This window comes from Lithobates pipiens, unplaced genomic scaffold (assembly GCF_037356315.1).
Source record: "Lithobates pipiens isolate NorthernLeopardFrog02 unplaced genomic scaffold, aLitPip1_a1.2 Scaffold_14, whole genome shotgun sequence".
Taxonomy (NCBI): domain Eukaryota; kingdom Metazoa; phylum Chordata; class Amphibia; order Anura; family Ranidae; genus Lithobates; species Lithobates pipiens.
Window position 1 is genome coordinate 2254778 of NW_027507728.1, and position 21573 is coordinate 2276350.

The 21573-nt window shown below is 43.9% G+C and overlaps 1 protein-coding gene across 10 annotated transcripts in view; it reads left to right on the forward strand.

Annotated features, from left to right (window-relative positions):
- Window positions 1-21573, forward strand: part of DAB2IP (DAB2 interacting protein) — a 673590-nt gene that overhangs the window by 205403 nt on the left and 446614 nt on the right. For 7 of the 10 annotated variants that reach the window (XM_077479176.1, XM_077479181.1, XM_077479175.1 and 4 more), the window contains exon 2: window positions 18620-18726. In XM_077479176.1, the coding sequence (XP_077335302.1) occupies window positions 18658-18726 (69 nt within the window). In that variant the 5' untranslated portion in view covers window positions 18620-18657. The remainder of the gene's footprint in view (window positions 1-18619; window positions 18727-21573) is intronic. The other 3 variants (XM_077479177.1, XM_077479182.1, XM_077479171.1) reach the window with 1 other exon arrangement.

The window sequence follows — 21573 nt, forward strand, 5'->3', positions numbered from 1 at the left end:
CCCGCTGCCTGCTGGGAAACACACAGATCCCAGAGGCAGCGGGGACCGTCCTTATTGCGCAGCGCGACTCGCGCATGCGCAGTAGGGAACCGGGAAATGAAGCCGAAAGGCTCCACTTCCTGATTCCCATACCCAAGATGGCGGCGGCAGCACCCGAGAGACGATCGAGAGATCGGCTTCGGGTGCCGACATCGCGGGCGCGCTGGACAGGTAAGTGTCACTATTTTAAAAGTCAGCAGCTGCAGTATTTGTAGCTGCTGGCTTTTAAAAAAAAAAAAAAACGCCGAGTCCCGGCGGACTCCCGCTTTAAGACAACCCAATAAGTATTGGGTTCAAACAACATAAAAAGTGAGGCGGTGGGGGGGGGGGGGCGGCGAAAGAAGGAAAGCAGAATTGAGGGAAAAAAAGAGGAGTAAAAGAGGGTCAGCCCAGAGCTTATTGGGGAACCGAAATGTGGCGGATCCATGGGTCCCAGATTTTATCAAATATTTTAGTTATTATGGAGTGTGTGAGTGAGTTTGTCATTAACCATATTCCAGTTGATTTTATTTTTAACATAATCCAGAGAAATAACCAGTTGTTTCCAATGCCGGACCACTGTAATCCTTGCCGCTAACAGTATATATGTGATTCATTTTGTTGATTTCCTGGGCACCTCATTGGATAATCTATAGAACAAGGCCACCTCTGGGGATCTACGGATGTTTGCCCCCCGTCACCGATTTTATTAAAATAAATATCCGAATCCAGAACCTAATCTTTATACTTAATTTAATGGAGATTTCTGGTTTAAGACAAAATTTGATTACTTGAATCAACGATGCCCATCAGTCAATATAAAATGAACTTATTCAAACCTTTTCATGGTACCAAACGGGATGTCAGACCCATTTTAGATCTCAACAGGTTTTTGAATATACTCTTTTTTTCGCATGGAGTCAATCCGATCAGTGGTCTCCATTCTACAAAGTGGAGAACTGCTAGCGTCAATCGACATCAAGGATGCTTACCTCCCATGTACCTATTTTTCCCACTCACCAGAAATATCTACGCTACGAGATAGAAAATCTGGATTTTCAGTTTGTAGCTCTGCCTTTCGGTCTAGCTACTGCACCTCAAGTGTTTACAAAGGTCTTGGCTTCCCCTTTAGCCAGGGTATAACGATTGTAGCTTACTTAGACGATCTACTCTTGATAGAGCAGTCGGCCAAGGTCTACTTGAAGTTGACTGCTCAGATTTGTAAAACAGATCTTTTGTTTGTGTTGCCGAAAGGTCTCAGACCCCATTCACACCTGAGCGTTTTGTAGCTTGACGCCTGAAGCTACAAAACGCTGGAGGGGAAAAAATCCATTATTCTCAATGGAGATGGTTCACATCTCCACTCCAAGTCGCCTGAAGCCCTACGCCTGAAGCTCAAACAAGTTCCGAACCCTTTTTTGTCGCGCGAATCGGGCTGATTTGGGCGTTTTTCTTCTTTTAACATTGGTGACCCAATTTTTTTTTGCCCTGCACAAATTCGCGACAAAACGCGGTAAAAATGCCGCAAATCGCGGTAAAAAAACGCCGCAAAAAACGCTTGAAAATGCTACGCTCAGGTGTGAATGCAGCCTAAGAGAGGACAGGCAGCATCGAAATCTACTATTTCTAAATGGATTTGTCAAGTGATTGTTCAAGCTTATGTTTTAAAGAGGAAAATTCCACCTTTTCGCATTAAAACGCACTCCACCAGGGCTGTTAGTACTTCATGGGCAGTGCATCACCAAGCCTCCATGGCTCAAATCTGCAAGGCCGCAACTTGGTCTTCAGTCCAAACATTTACCAGGTTCTATCAAGTAGATGTAAAAGGTCATAAAGGATATCGCCTTTGGGCGCAGTGTACTGCAGGCAGCAGTATATGTCCTCTAGTCTCTTGGTGCCCTTCTTTTGTTGTGTCTCCCTCCCTTCAGTTGGCATTGCTATGGGACATCCCACATAGTAACTACTATGGTTCTGTGTCCCGTGATGTACGATAAGAAAATAGGATTTTTAAAACCGCTTACCTGTAAAATCCTTTTCTTTGAAGTACATCACAGGTCCCCCTCCCTTCTTTCTGGTATACACGTGTATTGCTGTGCAACAAAAACTGAGGTACATTTTGGAACCGAGGGGGAGGAGAGAAGACAGACGGGCTCCTTTTCTGTTGTGTGAAGGGAAGTATTCCAGGAACCCTTTAGGGCCGGTTCACACTGCGGGCGATGCGAGGCGACACGACTCGCCTCGCCGCTATCTTACAAGTCGCCCCCGTTCTGTACAATGGAACCGTTCTGAGAGGAGCGACTCGAGTCGCTCCGACTCAGAAAAAAGGTTCCTGTACTACTTTCGGGCGACCTCGGGGCGACTTGCATTGACTTCTATACAGAAGTCATCTGCAAGTTGCCGCTGAGGTCGCGGCAGGTCGCGGCGAGGCAAGTCGGTGTCGCCTCGCATCGCCTGCAGTGTGAACCGGCCCTTAGATTTGCCTGCTCATCTTTGGAGATGTTTGGAAGTAAGTCCCATCATAATGGATGCCAGATTTGTTTGTTGATGTTTTTTGGTGTTTGGAGCAGCCCTCTGCCTAAGGACATGCTGACAGCTTTGTCGGGTATCTAAAGGATTGAAAATAAAGTGAACCAATTATCCTGTTACACATATCAACACAGCACCTGATGTACTTGGCACTAGATCCCACCTGCTCTGCCTGCCTCTGTACCCAGGAGGAAGCTCCCGTATCCAAGCTGTGTGTATGCTTTTGCAGCAAATATTTGGGAAGTCCTTGGCAGTATAGCTTACATTCATATTTTCTTGAAATTCTAGCCTCAGGGTTACCCTCCCTGGTAAAGGGGTGTACAGATTGAAATACCTAGACACAGGTTCTTATGAGACATATAACTTGGTCAAAGTTTTTTCATGGTTATAATTAAAGTGGTAATAAACTCAAAACAAAAAAAAGACATTTAGATATTGGACTAATTTTTCCCTTTTTTTTTTTTTTTTTTTTTTTTTTTTTAGGCTTTCCGTTGTTTTCACTTTGTCATCTGGCCAGTAACACACATGTATGTCTGGATAAGGGAACAACAGAGGCATCTTTGGACAGAAACGTTGTTAGTCTGGGGGGGGGGGGAGTGTTAAATGTACTAGCTGATTTAGATACACTAACACATTGAAGCCAAGTTTCAGCTACCATTCAACAGTTTTTGTTCCTTTTGGGATAAAAGTTTTTTACATAAAGGAAGGATGATCATTGTAAGCCCCCCCCCCCCCCCCCCGTAAGTGGTAAATGGTTTGGTCCCATCCCTTTTAAAGAGGAAGTAAACCCCCCCCCCCCCACAGTTAGAACACATCCCTAGGACACAGTTAACCCCTGCAGCGCCCCCTACTGGTTAACCACTTCACTGCCAGTCACATTTACACAGTAATCGGTGCATTTTTAATCGCACTGATCGCTATATAAATGTGAATGGTTCCAAAATAGCACAAAAAGTGTCCGATCTGTTCCGCCATAATGTCACAGTAAAAAAAATCGCAAATCGCTACCACTACTAGTAAATAAAAATATTATTAAAAATGCCATAAAACTATCCCCTATTTTGTAGACGCTATAACTTTTGCGCAAACCAACAATAAACGCTTATTGCAATACTTATCGGCCTAAACTGAGAAAAAAAAATGTTTTATATATTTTTTGGGGGATATTTATTATAGCAAAAATTAAAAAATAATGCGTTTTATTTTTTTTTCAATATTGTCCCCTTTTTTTTGTTTATAGCGCAAAAAATAAAAACTGCAGGGGTGATGAAATACCACCAAAAGAAAGCTCTATTTGTGGGGAAAAAAGGACACCAATTTTGTTTGGGAGCCACGTCGCACGGACGCGCAATTGTCAGTTAACCCCCCCTGGCGGTATTCCTGAGTCTGGCTAGGGGTGGAGATTTTGTACCAAAAGCGGTAACCCCGAGCCAGACTCGGGACCACATCGTTAAATGCAGGGAGACTTTACTTACCTTGTCCCCTGGATCCAGCGACGTCCCCCCTGCTGTACGAGCGGCTCGTCCTCCGCTCAATGTATCACGGAGCCGAGCTCCGTGCCCTGCGAGCGTTGCGACACACAGGGATGGAGAACGGCGCCAAATTCAAAAAGTAAAACACACACATTACATACAGTATAATGTAATCTTACAGATTACATTGCTGAATGTAATTAGTTCACATCCCCTTTGTCCCTAGTGTTCTGCCCAGTGCCCTGCATGCAGTTTTATATTATAAAAACTGTTCTTTATGCCTGGAAACTGGAGATTGTCCATAGCGACCAAAACTGTCCATTTACATCAAAAAATGATTTTAGACCAGCTAGAAAACAGCGACAATAAATTAGAATCACTCGCAGAATTAAGCGGTGGGGAGATCCGTCATCAAACACTGAAAAGTAATGACAGTGACAATTCTGCAACTGAGCAAATTTCAGTGTTTTTGATTTGATTACATTATTGATTTTTTTTTATTATTATTATATTATTATTTGGTATAATTATTTAGAGTTGTTTATTATATTATAATTTATGATTTCATTTTTCAAACGTTATCATACCCGGGATGTCTGCTAGACTCTGGTTTGGACAGATTTAAGTGAGTTATTCCTAAGAATTACAGGACTACAAAATAAAACGCCAAATTTCCATGCAAAATAATTGTACCGCTTTCAGCACCTAAAATCTGAAATAATCGTACCGCCAGGGAGGTTAAAGCGACGCAGTGCCGAATCGCAAAAAACCCTCTGGTCTTGGGCCAGCCAAATGGTCCGGGGCTGAAGTGGTTAATACGGCTGTAACTTTGAACCGGCAGAACGTTGAGCTCTCGGGGTACATCAGTAGAAAGGGAAAAAGGTTAAAGGTCATGAGGGTAAAATGACTTGAAATGCCCAAGTACTGTATTTAATAGAGATTTGTGTAAAATAAGGGAAAGTATCCAGCGAAGATAAATATAATTTTTGGTGTGTTTTTATCAGCAGGAAGAGTTTATTTACAGAAATGTGGTTATGTTTCCCTCTCAGTTTCTGTATACAATAAAGTTGCTTTGATCCTTTTAACTTCTACAAGTAAATATTCACGTACTTTTTGCCTTTAGGCTCTGGCATAGAAATCTTTGCTTGCCACAGAATAAAGTTATGTTGAAGGATTTCCTGCCGCCGGGATCGTCGCACTTTCATACGATCAGTGATAATTCACAGAACATGCTAATGGCGACACGGTATTGTACGCCTGGCGGCCTTGATTCTGGTGTCCTAGCAGTGATTTCTATCACTCCTGAGGGGACTTTATAAAGACGCCAGTTACCATGGCAATATTGTCTTTCAGAACGTAGGGCTGTGATTGGCTCTCAGCCAGAACGATGTCGGGTTTGTGATGGCAAATTAGTGGGGTAACGCAGGGTCTGAATTGTGTTTTTATGTGGTTTTATAGCAGTACAAGGGCTTTTTGTGCTTAGTAAACTCAGTAGCTTTTGTTTTGTGAGCTGAAAACAATCTCTTATAGAAACTCAAATACGTGCTGAATTTTCTTCTATCCTTGTGAGAAGGATAAGTGCTGTGTAGGCAGATTATCTGTGATGGTTTTGTTATATAGTAAAGCACACAATATATAACTGCATGAAACATTTGCTTTGATATCCACAATCTGCAGAGTACCATGCAGACGAGAACAACAGAGTAGCTGCTGGCGAACTACAAGTCCAAGCATACTTGGAGAACCATCAAATCCTTCGCTTTCAAACGCACAAATGTTGGCAGCACTAAAATGCACTAGAGAAAGCACCGGGGATGTAGCCTTCCCATTCAATGGAAAAAGGATTGAGAATGCCGCCTATACAAACGCAGGAAGATGTACGTAGGATGCAGCCTATCCATTCACTAAGAATATATCCTATCCGTTCAGTAGAGGCAGTGGTAAGAATAAAGCCTCTATATTCACTAAATGCAGCGTTGAAGAAGGAAGCCTATAGGGGGGATTTGCTAAAGCAAGTGTACACGGAATCTCGTGCAGCTATGCATAGTAACCAATCAGCTTCCTGATTTTGTTGTCAAAGCTTAATTGAACAAGCTGAAATAGAAGCTGATTGGATACTATGCACAGCTGCACTAGACTCTGTATGCACCAGTTTTAGTAAATCTACCCCTATATCTCTTCACCAGAGACTGCAGAAAGTAGACAATCCATTTCGCTAAGCCCTTGTACACACAGTCGGAGATTCCGACGGAATGTTTCCTATCGGACCATTTTGTCGGATATTCCGACTGTGTGTGGTCTCCATCGGACTGTTTCCGTCGGAATATCCGACGGGCCAACTTTTCCAACTTGCCGGTAAAATTTTCCGACAAAATGCTCCGATCGAACATACTCCGATCATGTGTAGCCTACTCTGACTGACAAAGTACCACTCATTCTCAGATCAAGTTCCTAGACCAAAGCTATTGGCTACTAGCCTGAACGTAGTCCCGTTGTAACGAAGTAACGTCATCACGTTATCTACAGTCGGATTTTCCGACAACTTTGTCCGACTGTGTGTATACAACAGTTTCGGACAAAATCCGTCAGACAAAATCCAACGGATTTGGTTGTCAGAATGTCCGACTGTGTGTACAAGGGCTAAGACAGCACAGAGATTGCAGCGTTTTTATTCACTAGAGCATATCCATTCTTTAGATACTGCACTGAGAATATAACCTATCCATTCATTAGAGACTAAAAATCAAAAATTAAGAGGCATAGAAAATATTCCACTACTTGTAGCCAGCATCCCAAAATTGGAAAATATCAAAAGTTTTCCCCTCAAGAAGGGCGAGACTTTTTAGGCATAAACTGTAACACTTTACAATAATTTTGTAAAAACTATATAAAGTATCTTTATTGAAACAAAATAAAAATAAAAAAAAAACACATCAATTTTAAATATTCAAAAAAGTACAGAACATTAATTCCTTCATACAATCATATTGTTGAAACAGTATGTATGTTTTATAATTATTTTTCCAAAGGCATAATGTTGTTGAACGAACTCGTTAAAAACGTGTGCATTTAGAAGGTACAAGACAATTAAACGGATGAACACTGTGCATTCAATGTAGCCTACGCGTTACGGATTCTCACTATGCTCCTTCTTCAGGGATCATTAATTTTTTGCATATTTTGTTTTGGAAAAATGCAATCTAAAAAACATGAAGAGGACATATGTGTATACATTCTCAGTGCATGGGAGAAAAAAAACAAAAAAAAAATACAAAAAAAACCCTCTATATTCTTTCTCCCAAGATGAGACTCATTAGAGACTGCACTGAGGATATAGCCTAAGCATTCATTAGAGACTGCACTTAGAATATAACCTATCCATTTACTAGAGAGAGCATGGAGAAATGCAGCCTTGTCCAATCATTGGAGACAGCACTGAGAATGCAGCCCTATCCATTTGTTAGAAGCAGGGGTAAGAATATAGCCTATATATTTACTAAATGCCGCACTCAAGAAGGAAGCATATAGCTTTTTACCAGAGACGGCAGAGAGATTGCAGCTTTTTCATTCACTAGATACAGAAATTAAAATGCAGCCTATCCATTGACTAGAGTCCTGGTGTTTAACTCGTGGCCCAGGGGCTGCTTGCGGCTCTTGGATTCTCATTGTGCAGCCCTCGGGGCCTCTGCTGACACTAATCTGTGTCCTTATTGCCCTGTTACAGCAAAAATATCCAGCAATCTCATGTAATGTGTCTCCAGTCTATGACTGTCTACTCAAGCATCTCTAACAACTCCTATAGCGTGTTCACAGCCTCTGAAGGTCTCCTGCAGCATATCCGCAGCCTCTGACCATTTTTTGTATCATGTCTGCAGTCTCTTGACCATCTCCTGTACCATGTCTGCGGTCTCTAACCATCTCTTGTATTATGTCTGCAGTCTATGACCCTCTCATGTAACATGTCTGCTGTGTCTGACTATCTCTTGTATTTTGTCACTAGATTGTCACCGGTCTTCTCTATGACCGTCGGAGGCCCGGCGCGACATTATGACGTCACGTCCGGGCCGCGGATGTAAACAAAGCCGCAATCGCAGCTCTTAAACGTGAGATTGTGGATTTTTTTTTCCGATCTCATGCTTTCCAGCCTGGAGGAGAGATGCAGGGTTTTATTGACCCCACATCACTCCATAAAGAGGACCTGTCACGATTGATTTCTATTACAAGGGATGTTTACATTCCTTGTAATAGGAATAAAAGTGATCCAAAAAAAAAAATGTTGTAAAAGAAAGTAGAAAAAAAATATTAATATAGTAAAATAAATAATAAATATATAAGTACTGAAGTTTGGCATCATTCCATGAGTGTGCGCAAGCATGACATGCTGGGTATCTATTTATTCTGCGTAACATCATCTTTCACATTATATAAAAGAATTGGGCTGTTTTGTTATTTTTTAAATCATGAAACTTTTTTTTTTCCAAAAAAAAAGTTCAAAAAATTGTTGTGCAAATACTGTGCGAGATAAATAGTTGCAATAACCGCCATTTTATTCCCTAGGGTGTCTGCTGAAACAAAATATATAATGTTTGGGGGTTCTGAGTAACTTTCTAGCAAAAAAAAATATGATTTTTACATGTAGGAGAGAAGTGTGAGAATAGGCTTGGTATGGAAGTGGTTAGAGACAGCATGGAGAATGCAACCTATCCAATCACTAGAGACAGCACTGAGAATGCAGCCTATCCGTTCACCCGAGACAGCACTGAAAATGCAACCTACCCATTCACTAGAGACAGCACTGAAAATGCAACCTATCCATTCACTAGAGACAGCACTGAGAATGCAACCTATCCATTCACTAGAGACAGCATTGAGAATGCAGCCTATCCATTCACTAGAGACAGCATTGAGAATGCAGCCTATCCATTCACTAGAGACAGCATTGAGAATGCAACCTATCCATTCACTAGAGACAGCACTGAGAATGCAACCTATCCATTCACTAGAGACAGCACTGAGAATGCAACCTATCCATTCACTAGAGACGGCACTGAGAATGCAACCTATCCATTCACTAGAGACGGCACTGAGAATGCAACCTATCCATTCACTAGAGACGGCACTGAGAATGCAGCCCGTCCATTCACTAGAGACAGCACTGAGAATGCAACCTATCCATTCACTAGAGACGGCACTGAGAATGCAACCCATCCGTTCACTAGAGACAGCACTGAGAATGCAACCTATCCATTCACTAGAGACAGCACTGAGAATGCAACCTATCCATTCACTAGAGACAGCACTGAGAATGCAACCTATCCATTCACTAGAGACAGCACTGAGAATGCAACCTATCCATTCACTAGAGACGGCACTGAGAATGCAGCCCGTCCATTCACTAGAGACAGCACTGAGAATGCAACCTATCCATTCACTAGAGACAGCACTGAGAATGCAACCTATCCATTCACTAGAGACGGCACTGAGAATGCAGCCCGTCCATTCACTAGAGACAGCACTGAGAATGCAACCTATCCATTCACTAGAGACGGCACTGAGAATGCAACCTATCCGTTCACCCGAGACAGCACTGAGAATGCAGCCTATCCATTCACTAGAGACCGCACTGAGAATGCAGCCTATCCATTTGTTAGAATCAGGGGTAAGAATATAGCCTATATATTTACTAAATGCAGCACTCAAGAAGGAAGCATATAGCTTTTCACCAGAGACGGCAGAGAGATTGCAGCTTTTTCATTCACTAGATACAGCTCAGAGAATTCAGCCTATCCATTGACTACAGACAACACCGATAGGAATAGTAGGATTTGGAAATATTTTTGCAGCGTTGTGCCTGTGGTGGATTGTGGGAAATGATGTGATATATTCTGTGCTGCTTATAATTAAAGCTTCTCATACAACTTACAAAGTGCGTTGAGGGAACAGGTGATTTACATAGCACAGTGTCTCAGGAAATTACTATATCAACGCATTCGTTTTGCCAGTCGCAGCCTTTTCATCTGCCCTTCACAGCTATAGAGACGTTCGTTCCAGGTGAGCATGTTCTGCTTCTTATTCGTTTCACATCTGCTGCTGTGGGGGAAGAGATGATGTCACAAATCAGCACTTCACAAAATCCAGATTTAGGAATGAAAAAGAGGAAGAATTTTGCTGACTAAATCTTTTACCTTCTGTTGCATCTGTTGCATGGTGCAAATCATCCTCCCTTCAACGTTTTCTCTTTGTACCGGACGCAAATAATCCTGCCACGTGGAAAATATTGTCCTCTTAGAACAACTGCAACTTTTTCATACAATTCTAAAAGCTTGCGTCAGAGGCTTCTTGCACAGGTATTTTGCATTGTGACCGATTCCCTGTACACGAGTCTTTGGAAGGAAGAAGAGCTGCAGGACAAAGTGCATGTCTGGCGCAATGACGGTGGAAAGATCTGGGCAGATGCAATGGTGCCGAGGAATATTATCCATAGAAGTGTTTTTAGAAGCCGGCTGACACAATATCTATACATACAGAGAGAGGTTTGTTTGGAGAGTAGTAGGTGGAAGAAGGGGGTGTGGCCTGGAATTTGGCTGTGCCTACATCTAATAACTCCCACAATACATACACATATTTGATGGGTAGCAGGCTGGAAAGGGCTGTCAAGTGCAATTTTTTTTTTTTAGACAAGTTGCATGTTTTTTTCTGCTCCTCAGCGCCTCTCCGGAATGCGTTATTGATGTTCACCCCCCCCCCCCCACACACACACACACACACACACACATAACCTTTAAATGCGGCTTTTCTAATACGTCCGTAAAAGTCTATGGGGCTTATTTGCGAAAGGCAAATCCACTTTGCACTACAAGTTGCTGATTTTATCATCCAATCACGTGCAAGCTAATATTGATGTTTTTCTATTTTCCTTGCATGTCCCTCTCAGATTTACAGCGACTGCACTCCCAAGTGCACTTGTAGTCCAAAGTGGATTTGCCTTTGTAAATAACTCGCAATGTGTGCATGGACACTTAGGCTGGGTTCACACTGCTGCGATGCGGCAACACTGAAAATCTACTGCAGGTTCCCGCATCGCATGCCTCTCGGCGGCAGTTCACACAGCCCTAGGCGAACTGCTGGGAGTGTCAGTGAAAAGTTAATGAAACCCCCAGATCAGTTCGCACATCGCAGTACGATCTGCAAACTCGGACTGGAATCGGATCGCATGGTGTGAACACCCATGCGATCCGATTCTGCTGCGGACCAAAAAAAGGGTCCTGTGCGAGTTTGGGCTGGATGTGATGCGAATTCAGCCATACTATCTGTATGGCTGAACTCGCATCGCACAGAGATCGCATGTGATCTGCAGTGCGGTGTGAATCACATCCGATCTCGTCACCGCAGCAGTGTGAACCCAGCCTTAGGCTGGATTTACACTTATGCAGTTTTAGTGCTTTTTGCATTTTGCAGATTTGCACTGCAGTCCATTTAACATGGTTTCCTATGGAACATGTTCTGTAGGGCAAATCTGCAAAAAGCGCAAAAAATGCATAGGTGTGAATCCAGCCTTTGGCTTTACAGGGTGAAAAGCCTTAGCCCTTGTACACACAGTCGGACATTCCGACGGAAAATGTCCGATCGGACCGTGTTGTCAGATAATCCGACTGTGTGTGGGCTCCATCGGGCTGTTTCCGTCGGAATATCCGACGGACAAAGTTTTAGAGCTGGGCTCTAAAACGTTCCGACAACATGATCCGATCAGACTTTGTCCGATTGTGTGTAGAGAATTCCAATCGGACAAAGTGCCACGCATGCTCAGATCAAATTCCTAGACCAAAGCTATTGGCTACTAGCCTGAACGTAGTCCCGCCGTAACGAAATAACGTCGTCACGTTACGCACGATCGGATTTTCCGACAAATTTGTCCGACCGTGTGTATGCAACACAAGTTTCGGACAAAATCCGACGGATTTTGTTGTCGGAATGTCCGACCGTGTGTACAAGGGCTTACAAGGTGAAAAACCAACCTGTTGTTGTTTTTTTTTTTTTTTTTTTGCCATCCGAATCCCATTGGGATAATTTCTCTTCACTTCCTTCCCCATAGCCAAAACAGGAGACCACTCAAAAGACTAACAGACAAGGTTAACCTCCCCAGTAGGAGCACAGACACCATTGAAAACCTGACAGGTCTTCTAATCTCTCTCCACTCTATCCAAAAAAAAAAAAAATATGCCTTTGTTTATACTGTAAAGTGTCTTTAAAGCTAAAAACTTTTTCTTCTTAAGGCTCCGTTCACATATGGTGCGGACGCGGCTCAGAGCTCGGGGTCTGGTGCGTCCCAGTTTCAGGTGTGAATCAGGTCGGAGTTTCTTCCTGAATTCACACCTTAATCAGATCAGAAAAGGGAAAAGGACCCTTCTTCAATGCGGACCGCAGCTGCCCCGGGGCTGTATGAACTGACTCAGAGGAGAGCCGGTCATACTCTCCTGTCATGCGAATTGGATGCATATCCAATTTGCATATGTGTGAACGCAGCCTAAAGTAAAATTAAAGGCACAAATTAAAAAAAAAAAATATGTCATACTTACCTGCTTTGTATAAAGGATTTGCACAGAGCAGCCCTGATTCTCCTCTTCTCGGGTCCCCCACGGGCCCTCCTGGCCCCTCCCTCCAGTCGATTGCCCCCCTAGAGCAAGCAGCTTGCAATGAGGGCACCCAAGCATGCATGGTCCCGAGCCGATGCATGTCCATTGAGACATGGAGCCATGGCTCTCCTCATTGGCTCACTGTTTGTGATTTCAGCCAATGAGGAGGGAGAGTCCCCGGAGAGCTGAGATACTTGTGCATATCGCTGGATCACGATGGAGCTCAGGTGAGTATTAGGGGGGGCTGGGTGGGATGCTGCACACAGAATTATTTTTACCTTTATGCATAGAATGCATGAATTAAAAAAGAAAAAAAAACCCTCAGCCTTTAGAACCACTTTAATACTTTTACTGTATTAAGACCAAACATTTTACAAATTGCTGTCACTCCCCCCCCCCAAATACTTACCTGAGTGCTATATCGATCCAGCTCTGTGCACGACTACATCTCTTCTCTCCTCTCTCCCTCTACTCACAGGCACAGAGACAGAAGCGAGAGCCATTGACTCCTGCTGCTGTCAATCAAATATTGTTAGGAGGGGCCTAAGCCCGCATGTCTGCCTCCATAGCAAGCGGTTTGCTATGGTGGCAGACACTGAAGATGAGGAGCGAAAAGCATTGGCGGGGGAACCCAAATAAGGAGGTTCGGGGGCCACAGTCTGCAATACCATTGCACAGAGCAGGTAAGTATAACATGTTAATGATTTTAATTTAAAAATATAAGACTTATATAAGAAGCAGCAGAATGCATTTTGGGGTGCAATTCCACATATACCCACGCTATGTTTGGACAATATATCATTTAGTGACAACTTTGTGTAAAAAAAAAAAAAATTGTAATTTTCCCAAAACTTGTAGCAAAATATAAAATATTCCATGGACTCAACATGCCTCTCCGCAAATAGCTTGAAGTGTCTACTTTCCAAAATGGGGTATCTTGACATTTCATGGCCTCCGAAACGGTGATAGGTAGTGAGGAAGGGAAATCACCATTTTACGCCCTTAGAAAGCCTGAAGGCAGCGATTGGTTTTCGGGTCCTGTACCCGGCTAGGCTCCCAAAAGTCTCACATGTGGTATCCCCATACTCTGGAGAAGCAGAAGAATGTATTTTGGGGTGTATTTTCACATATGCCCATGGCATGTTTGAGCAATATATCATTTAGTGACAATTTTGGGCAAAAAAAAAAAATAATAAGTTTGTAATTTTGCGGAAACTTTTGGCAAAATATAAAATATTTCTTGTATTCAACATGCCTATCAGCAAATAGCTTGGAGTGTCTACTTTCCAAAAAGAGGTCATGGGGGGGGGGGGGGGGGTGAACTGTCCTGGCATTTTATGCATAACATTTAAAAGCTTATTTCACACATAACCCACTCTTCTAACCACCTGAAGACAAATCCTTTTTTTTTTTTGCAAGAAAATTACTTTGAACCCCAAACATTAGATATTTTTTTTAAAGCAAAGGCCCTACAGATTAAAATGGTAGGTGTTGCATTTTTTTTTCAACACAGTATTTGCGCAGTGATTTTTCAAAAGCCATTTTTTGGGGGAAAAAAACACTTTTTTTATTTTTAATACACTAAAACACACTATATTGATGAAATGAAAAAGATGATCTTATGCTGAGTACATGAATACCAAACACGACATGCTTTAAAATTGTGCACAAACGTGCAGCGGCAACAAACTACATACATTTTTAAAAGCCTTTATAGGATTTACAGAGGAGGTCTACTGCCCTCGATCTGACGTTTGCGGTGATACCTCACATGCACGATGCAATTGCTGTTTACATATGACACCAGACCGACGCTTGTGTTCGCCTTTGCGTGTGAGCGGGGGGGGGGGGGACAGGGGTGCTTTTTTTTTTCTTTTTTTTTTAAACTGTTCCTTTTTTTTTCTTTATCATTTTTAATGTTATCTCAGGGGATGTAAACATCCCCTATGATAGCAATAGTAAGTGACAGGTACTCTTTTTTTGAAAAAATTGGGGTCTATTAGACCCTAGATCTCCTCTGCCCTCAAAGCATCTGACCACACCAAGATTGGTGTGATAAAATGCTTTCCCAATTTCCCAATAGCGCTGTTTATATCCTGCGAAACCTAAGTAATGAAATGCTTGTAGCTTCTGGTTTCTTAGGCTATAGAGATGATTAGAGCCATTCTGGTCTCCAATCAGCTCAATGGTCAGCTGGCGGAATCACCGACTGGATTCTCAATGTTTTCACTGCTTGTAAAAGCAGTCTATAGGCTAATTGACTGCTAAGATTGCTTTTACATGAAAGCTGATCGCTGGTTGAAAAGAATGATACCAAGATGATAACTAAACCTGCAGGTATCATTCTGGTATAACCACCATACCAGTACGTTGCTGGTCCTTGTTGGGCATATATTGTAATGTTCTTTTTTTTCTGCAGCCTATGGGCTGAATGAAAAAAAGATTGATCGATGGGTATGCCCTCCATTAGAATACTGCCCTTCATCCACCCACTTCTAATGATGGGCATGCATGCACCCTTTTTTTTTTTTTTTTTTTTAACTGTGGGGTGAAATCACCTCCTACAGTGCTGGAGTCGCTGATTTACGCATCATGAGAGTAAATCAGTGCTGCAGCTGAATGGCGTACCTGAAAAGCAAACTATGCTAACTATAAAACATTAACACAATAAAACGACTTGATTTTTTAACTCAATCTGTGCCTAAAAAATATATGCCGGAGCATGGGGGCAATCCACCCCTAATGTTAGGAGCAAATTGTTCCTTCACCTCTGCCTCCATGCTTCGGCATATATGCTCTTTTTTTTTTTTTTTTTTAACTGTGGTGGTGAAATCGCCTACAGCGCTGGAGTCATGGCTTTGCGTATCGTGGGAGCAAAGGCTGTTGCTGCCAGAATAAATAAACCCGTGCTGCAGCTGAATGGCGTGCCTGCTAAGCAAATGATGGTTAACAATAACAGTATAACAGTAAAGCCCCATGCACACTATCAGTTTTTCTGCTGAGTTTTTCCTTCAGATTTACCAAAACCATATAATATGAGGTCAAACCTTAGGAGTTTTAATTTGTATGCAATCAGGCAGGCCCTTGCACTACATGGTTTTGGTAAACCTGAAGGAAAAACTCAGCAGAAAAACTAATAGTGTGTATGGGGCTTAAGACATACCATACCTGCAAAGCAAATACAATAAAACATTACAGTTCTAAAATACAGCAACAAAAGAGAGAGAACAATAGATATAGAACAATAGAGAGCAGACAATAGAAAGTGAACATAAGAGAGAGAACAATAGAGAGGGAAGAAAAACGAGGGGAGATGACATCACTTCCCCTTCCTGTGTTTGCACTTACAAGCAGGGGAAGGATTTCATTCACCAGAACCGATCACCAGATACAGGCCAGAAATTGTTGGCCTGGGTCTGAAGACTGATCGGTTCTGAAGCAAATCTGATCATTCTGGCCGCCGTATAACTACGACGCCGAGCCAATATGCCGCAGTATAACTGTGGCAGCTGGTCCGGAACTGGTTAAATATGTCATCTACACTACATGATACCATCAAACATGATATCATCAAAAGATTTTGAGTAGCTGGAGAAATCTCTGTGCACAAGGGACAATGCCTAAACGCAATATTGGATGCCTGTGATCTTCGGGTTCTCAGAAGACACTGCATTAAAAGCAGGCCTGATTCTGTGACGAAAAATCACTGCATGGGCTCAGGAATACTTCCAAAAATCACTGTCTGTAAACACAGTTCACTGTGCTTAGTGGTGGCCCATCCATAAAGGGCGCTGCTCCCCTAATCCATGCACCCAGCTTCTAATCTACATGCAGAGCGCTGGACACATGGATTTCAATAGGGTTTTTTATTTATTTTTTGAAGCACATGATTAGAGCCTGAGGCTAATTGGCTTCAAAAAAGGTGGGCTTGGGGAGCAGAGCACTGTGCCCTGGGCCCACCCAGTTGTGTGACATTGGCAAATTAATATTCACTAATGTCTTCCTATTTCTACTCCTGGCCAATCAGGCCAGGAGTCCGAAGACCCCATTTGCTGGGAGGAGACGCAGGGACCGCTGAGACATGGAGGGGGGGGGGCGGAGTCGCAGCCACGGCCTGAATGGGGTACGTGACGATCGATCAGCAAGCGATTGGGGAGTTGGTGTGCGGTGGCGGGCTGGAGCAATGGGGGGGCAGGTATCTCAAGTTTGTTTGTTGCCGCCCCCCCCCCCCCCCCGACTGATGGGAGCACCAGCCACCACAGGTGCAGCTTATCAGTTCTTAGATGTGGTGGCTTCATTCATCTTAAAATTTTCCAGCATATCCCTATAACTTCTGTTGAGCGGGGACAGCCACACACTGATTGAAAACCAACCGGAACTGGCTGATACTGACCAAATTTTGATCAGTGTATGTCTAGTATGTATGTCTAGTTTTACAGTTTACTTTTCTTCTTTTTTCTTAAAGGAGAAGTATGGCCAAAGCTATTTTGGCTATACCTCTCCTATTGTTCGCAGTGCGCTTCATTCTGACCCTTTTTTAGCTATCGGCAAGGCTAAAGCTCGCTGTTGGCTGACATCTCTCAGCTGGTCCAGGGTCTGGAGTGATCTTGCCTATACAGTCGGAATCCCACCTAGATACCTGGATCGGCAGCTGGCTCAGCCTCTCAGTGAACCACTAAGAGCCTCAGCCCAGCGCTCCAGTGACAGTCACTGGCTCTCTGCAGACTGAAGCCCAAAAGCAATCAGCGGTGTGTGTGCTCAGTTCTCTGGGGCTTAGAGTCGGCTGGGAACAGATGCAGCATACTAGGTGAGTAGGGATGTGTTTTTTTTTTTTTTCTCAATTCCCAAACTTCTCTTTTAAATTTTATTTCAAGAAGCAACACTGTTGCTGTGGTGTGCTGATATGTGGAAGCATCCAGTGCTCTTCAGAAAAATGCAGCATGTCTCGATTTTTCTTCATCACACCATAGATCAAGCCAGTCTTGGTATTGGAACAAGGCGCATAAAGACCAATTGTTTTCTATGTGCCCTAGTGGTGAACTGTGTTTTCCCTGTGCAGAAAGTGCTGCATACTTTTAAAGGGTGCTGTAACTTAAAAAGGTGGAGAAACCTTGCTTTAGCCCTTGTACACACGGTCGGAGAATCCGTCGGAATGTGTCCTATCGGACCGTGTTGTCGGATAATCCGACTGTGTGTGGTATGCATCGGAATGTTTCCGTCGGAATATCCGTCAGACCCAAATTTCCAACTTGTTGGAAATATTTCCCGACCAACTGGTTCGATTGGACATACTCCGATCATGTGTATCGAATTTTGATCGGACCAAGTGCCAGGCATGCTCAGATCAAATTCCTACATCAAAGCTATTGGCTACTAGTCCCATCGTAACGAAATTACGTCATCACGTTCTGAAGGATCGAATTTTTCAACAACTTTGTCCGACCGTGTGTATGCAACAGTTTCGGACAAGATCCGACGGACAAAATCCGACGGATTTGCTTGTCGAAATCTCCGACCGTGTGTACAGGGGCTTAGAGTAGGCAGTGCAATTACATTGTATCCAATCATACAGGCCTGTGTATTACATAGTCGTTTATAGATCTGAAGAAAATAGTACAATCATATGGTACTGTATATGCTCAGCTGATTCTGATTAATGATTGTGACATGTGACACCCAAATCTTGGCTTTGAGTTGATATATATTCAGTGATATTTATTTATTTGTAACAGAAGATACATACCTATCTCCCAGATATCGTGGCTCGTAATTGGTGCCTAAAACTGTTTCATTCCATCTCGGAATAATGAGCTTCATGGCCGAGTTCGTGTCTTGAGTCTCCGAGTTTCATTTACAGCTATGATGGTGTGAGGATTCCGCTGCGATTGCTGCGCTACTTGTGTTTTATTATTCTGATTCATCACATTTAGTACATTCTTACCTGACTTTCTTCTTTTTCTGTTTTTAAAGCAGAATCACCATCTGAGAAGTCGGGGAGGAGGCGGAGCATGCCGGGGAGCACAGCAGAAAAAAGTCCTACCATGGAGCCCGCTGCCACCACGCCATTCAGAGTGACGGTACGGTGACGACCTCTTGTGAATAAGTCTTTATTGCTTAGAACTCAGTGGCTATGTGATGTTACGATTATATAGTAATCTACCGTGTTTCCCTGAAAATAAGACCTACTCCGAAAATAAGTCCTCCTGTGATTTTTGGGGAGGGCTGCAATATAAGCCCTACCCTGAAAATAAGCCCTAATTTAAAGTGGTTGTAAAATCCTAAAATGCTCTGTATTACAGTATTATATAATGTAAACTGTGCATGTTTCTGTAATCTATTTGTGATAAATACCTTCATTACAGAGCCGCTTGGCTCTCAGCTGATCCCCCCGCTGCTCTTCTCCTCTTCTCCCAGCTGTCAGCAGGGGATCTCCCCCCCCCCCTCCCCCAGTGCTCGGAGTGGGGAAGACCGATCAGGCGGGCCATGGAAATGCAGAGCGACACTCAGCTGATCCCCCGCTGCTCTTCTCTCCTCCTCATCTGCCAACTGTCAGTAGGGGATCTCGGCCCCCCCTTCAGTGCTTGGAGCGGGGAAGACCGATCAGGCGGGTCACGGAAGCTCCGAGCCTTGCTATCAGAAGGTATTTATCACAAATAGATTACAGAAACATGCACAGTTTAGATTATAAAAGACTGTAATACAGTGCATTCCAGGATTTTACAAGAACTTTTACTCAGTTCCACTGGCCACTGGGGATTCCTGACAGGCAGGGAAGGAGATGGGGAGAGAAGACAGCACATGACAAGCCCTACTCCAAAAATAAGCCCTACTGGGTATTTTATATTATTGGGTATTTTGTTGCTAAAATTATTAAGATTAAGACTCGGGCATATTTTCAGGGAAACACGGTAACATAATGTTATTTTTTTTATAATTATAGGATGGTGAAAACTTTTCTGCCATCACAGTTAAAGCAGAACTAATTAAGCTTATATTTCTTTTGCATTTCAATTAATTTATTTAAGTTTAACAAGATCTTTGCACAAATTTCGATATGGTAAAACATATGATAACAACTCAAACATGCACGTTATATCGTCAATCTGGTATTTTTCAACTAAACATTGTGTATGTAATTGGTAATTGTACATATACCGTATATACTCGAGTATAAGCCGAGATTTTCAGCCTCTTTTTTGAGGCTGAAAGTGCCCCCCTCGGCTTATACTCGAGTCATCGCTGTCTGCCCGCTCGATCAGCGTGTCGAGCAGACAGACAGCGGCCATTCTGATTCAAAAGCCGCGCCTCCGGCTCCCCCTTCGCCTGTGATAGGCGGAACACTGAATTTCCCAGCAGCCTGTGTTCCGCCTATCACGGACTTCGTATCATCCTCGTACTACGGACGAGGATGATACGACGTCTGTGATAGGCGGAACACAGGCTGCTGGGAAATTCAGTGTTCCGCCTATCACAGGCGAAGGCGGCGGCGCAGCTTTTGAATTTTACAATGGCCGCCGACGAACGAAGAGGGCACGGGACGGAGGCAAGGCACAGGACGGCACGGCACGGGACGGGACGGGACGGGACCGGAGGCAAGGCACGGCGGCGAGGCACGGCGGCGAGGCACGGCGGCGAGGCACGGAGGCAAGGAGGCTCGGCACGGGACGGAGGCTCGGGACAAAGGCTCAGGACACAGGTAGGCTGGACACACACACACACACACACACACACACACACACACACACACACACACACACACACACACACACACACACACACACACACACGGATACACACACACACACAGGGATGGATGGATGGATGGAGACACACACACACAGGGATGGACGGACACACAGGGATGGACGGACACACAGGGATGGACGGACACACAGGGATGGACGGACACACACACAGGGATGGACAGGCATGTCTTACCCTCGGCTTATACACGAGTCAATAAGTTTGCCAGTTTTTTTGGGGGTAAATTGGGGGCCTCGGCTTATATTCGGGTCGGCCTATACTCGAGTATATACGGTATTTAGGCATGATAAAGAGATACCGTATTTATCGGCGTATAACACGCACCCCAAGTTTAGGAGGGAATTTTAAGGAAAAAAACTTTTAGGAGGGAAGTTTAAGGAAAAAAAAAACTTACATTTAAATGCCCATCAATGCAGCCTTATCATTGTCCATCTGCAGCCTTGTCCATCATTGCAGCCTTGTCCATCATTGCAGCCTTGTCCATCATTGCAGACTTGTCCATCATTGCAGACTTGTCCATCATTGCAGACTTGTCCACCATTGCAGACTTGTCCACCATTGCAGACTTGTCAGTCAGCCTTGTCCACCATTGCAGCCTGTCCATCATTGCAGACTTGTCAGTCAGCCTTGTCCACCATTGCAGCCTTGTCCACCATTGCAGCCTTGTCCACCATTGCAGACTTGTCAGTCAGCCTTGTCCACCATTGCAGCCTTGTCCACCATTGCAGGCTTGTCAGTCAGCCTTGTCCACCATTGCAGCCTTGTCCACCATTGCAGGCTTGTCAATCAGCCTTGTCCACCATTGCAGCCTTGTCCACCATTGCAGCCTTGTCCACCATTGCAGGCTTGTCAGTCAGCCTTGTCCACCATTGCAGCCTTGTCAGTTTTTTTTTTTTTTTTTAAATGCCGCCGCCAAGATACAGAGCCGGATGTCCTATGTATCTCGGCGGCGCGGAAGTTCTCGGCTGCTTTCGGCCATTCTCTGCAGCTTTCGGCCGTTCTCGGCAGCTTTCGGCTGCCGAGAATGGCCGAAAGCTGCCGAGAATGGCCGAAAGCCGCCGAGAATGGCCGAAAGCCGCCGAGATTGCCCGAAAGCCACCGAGAAGAGCCGAAGGCGCTGAGAAGAGCAGAAAGCCGCAGAGAAGAGCTGAAGGCGGCCG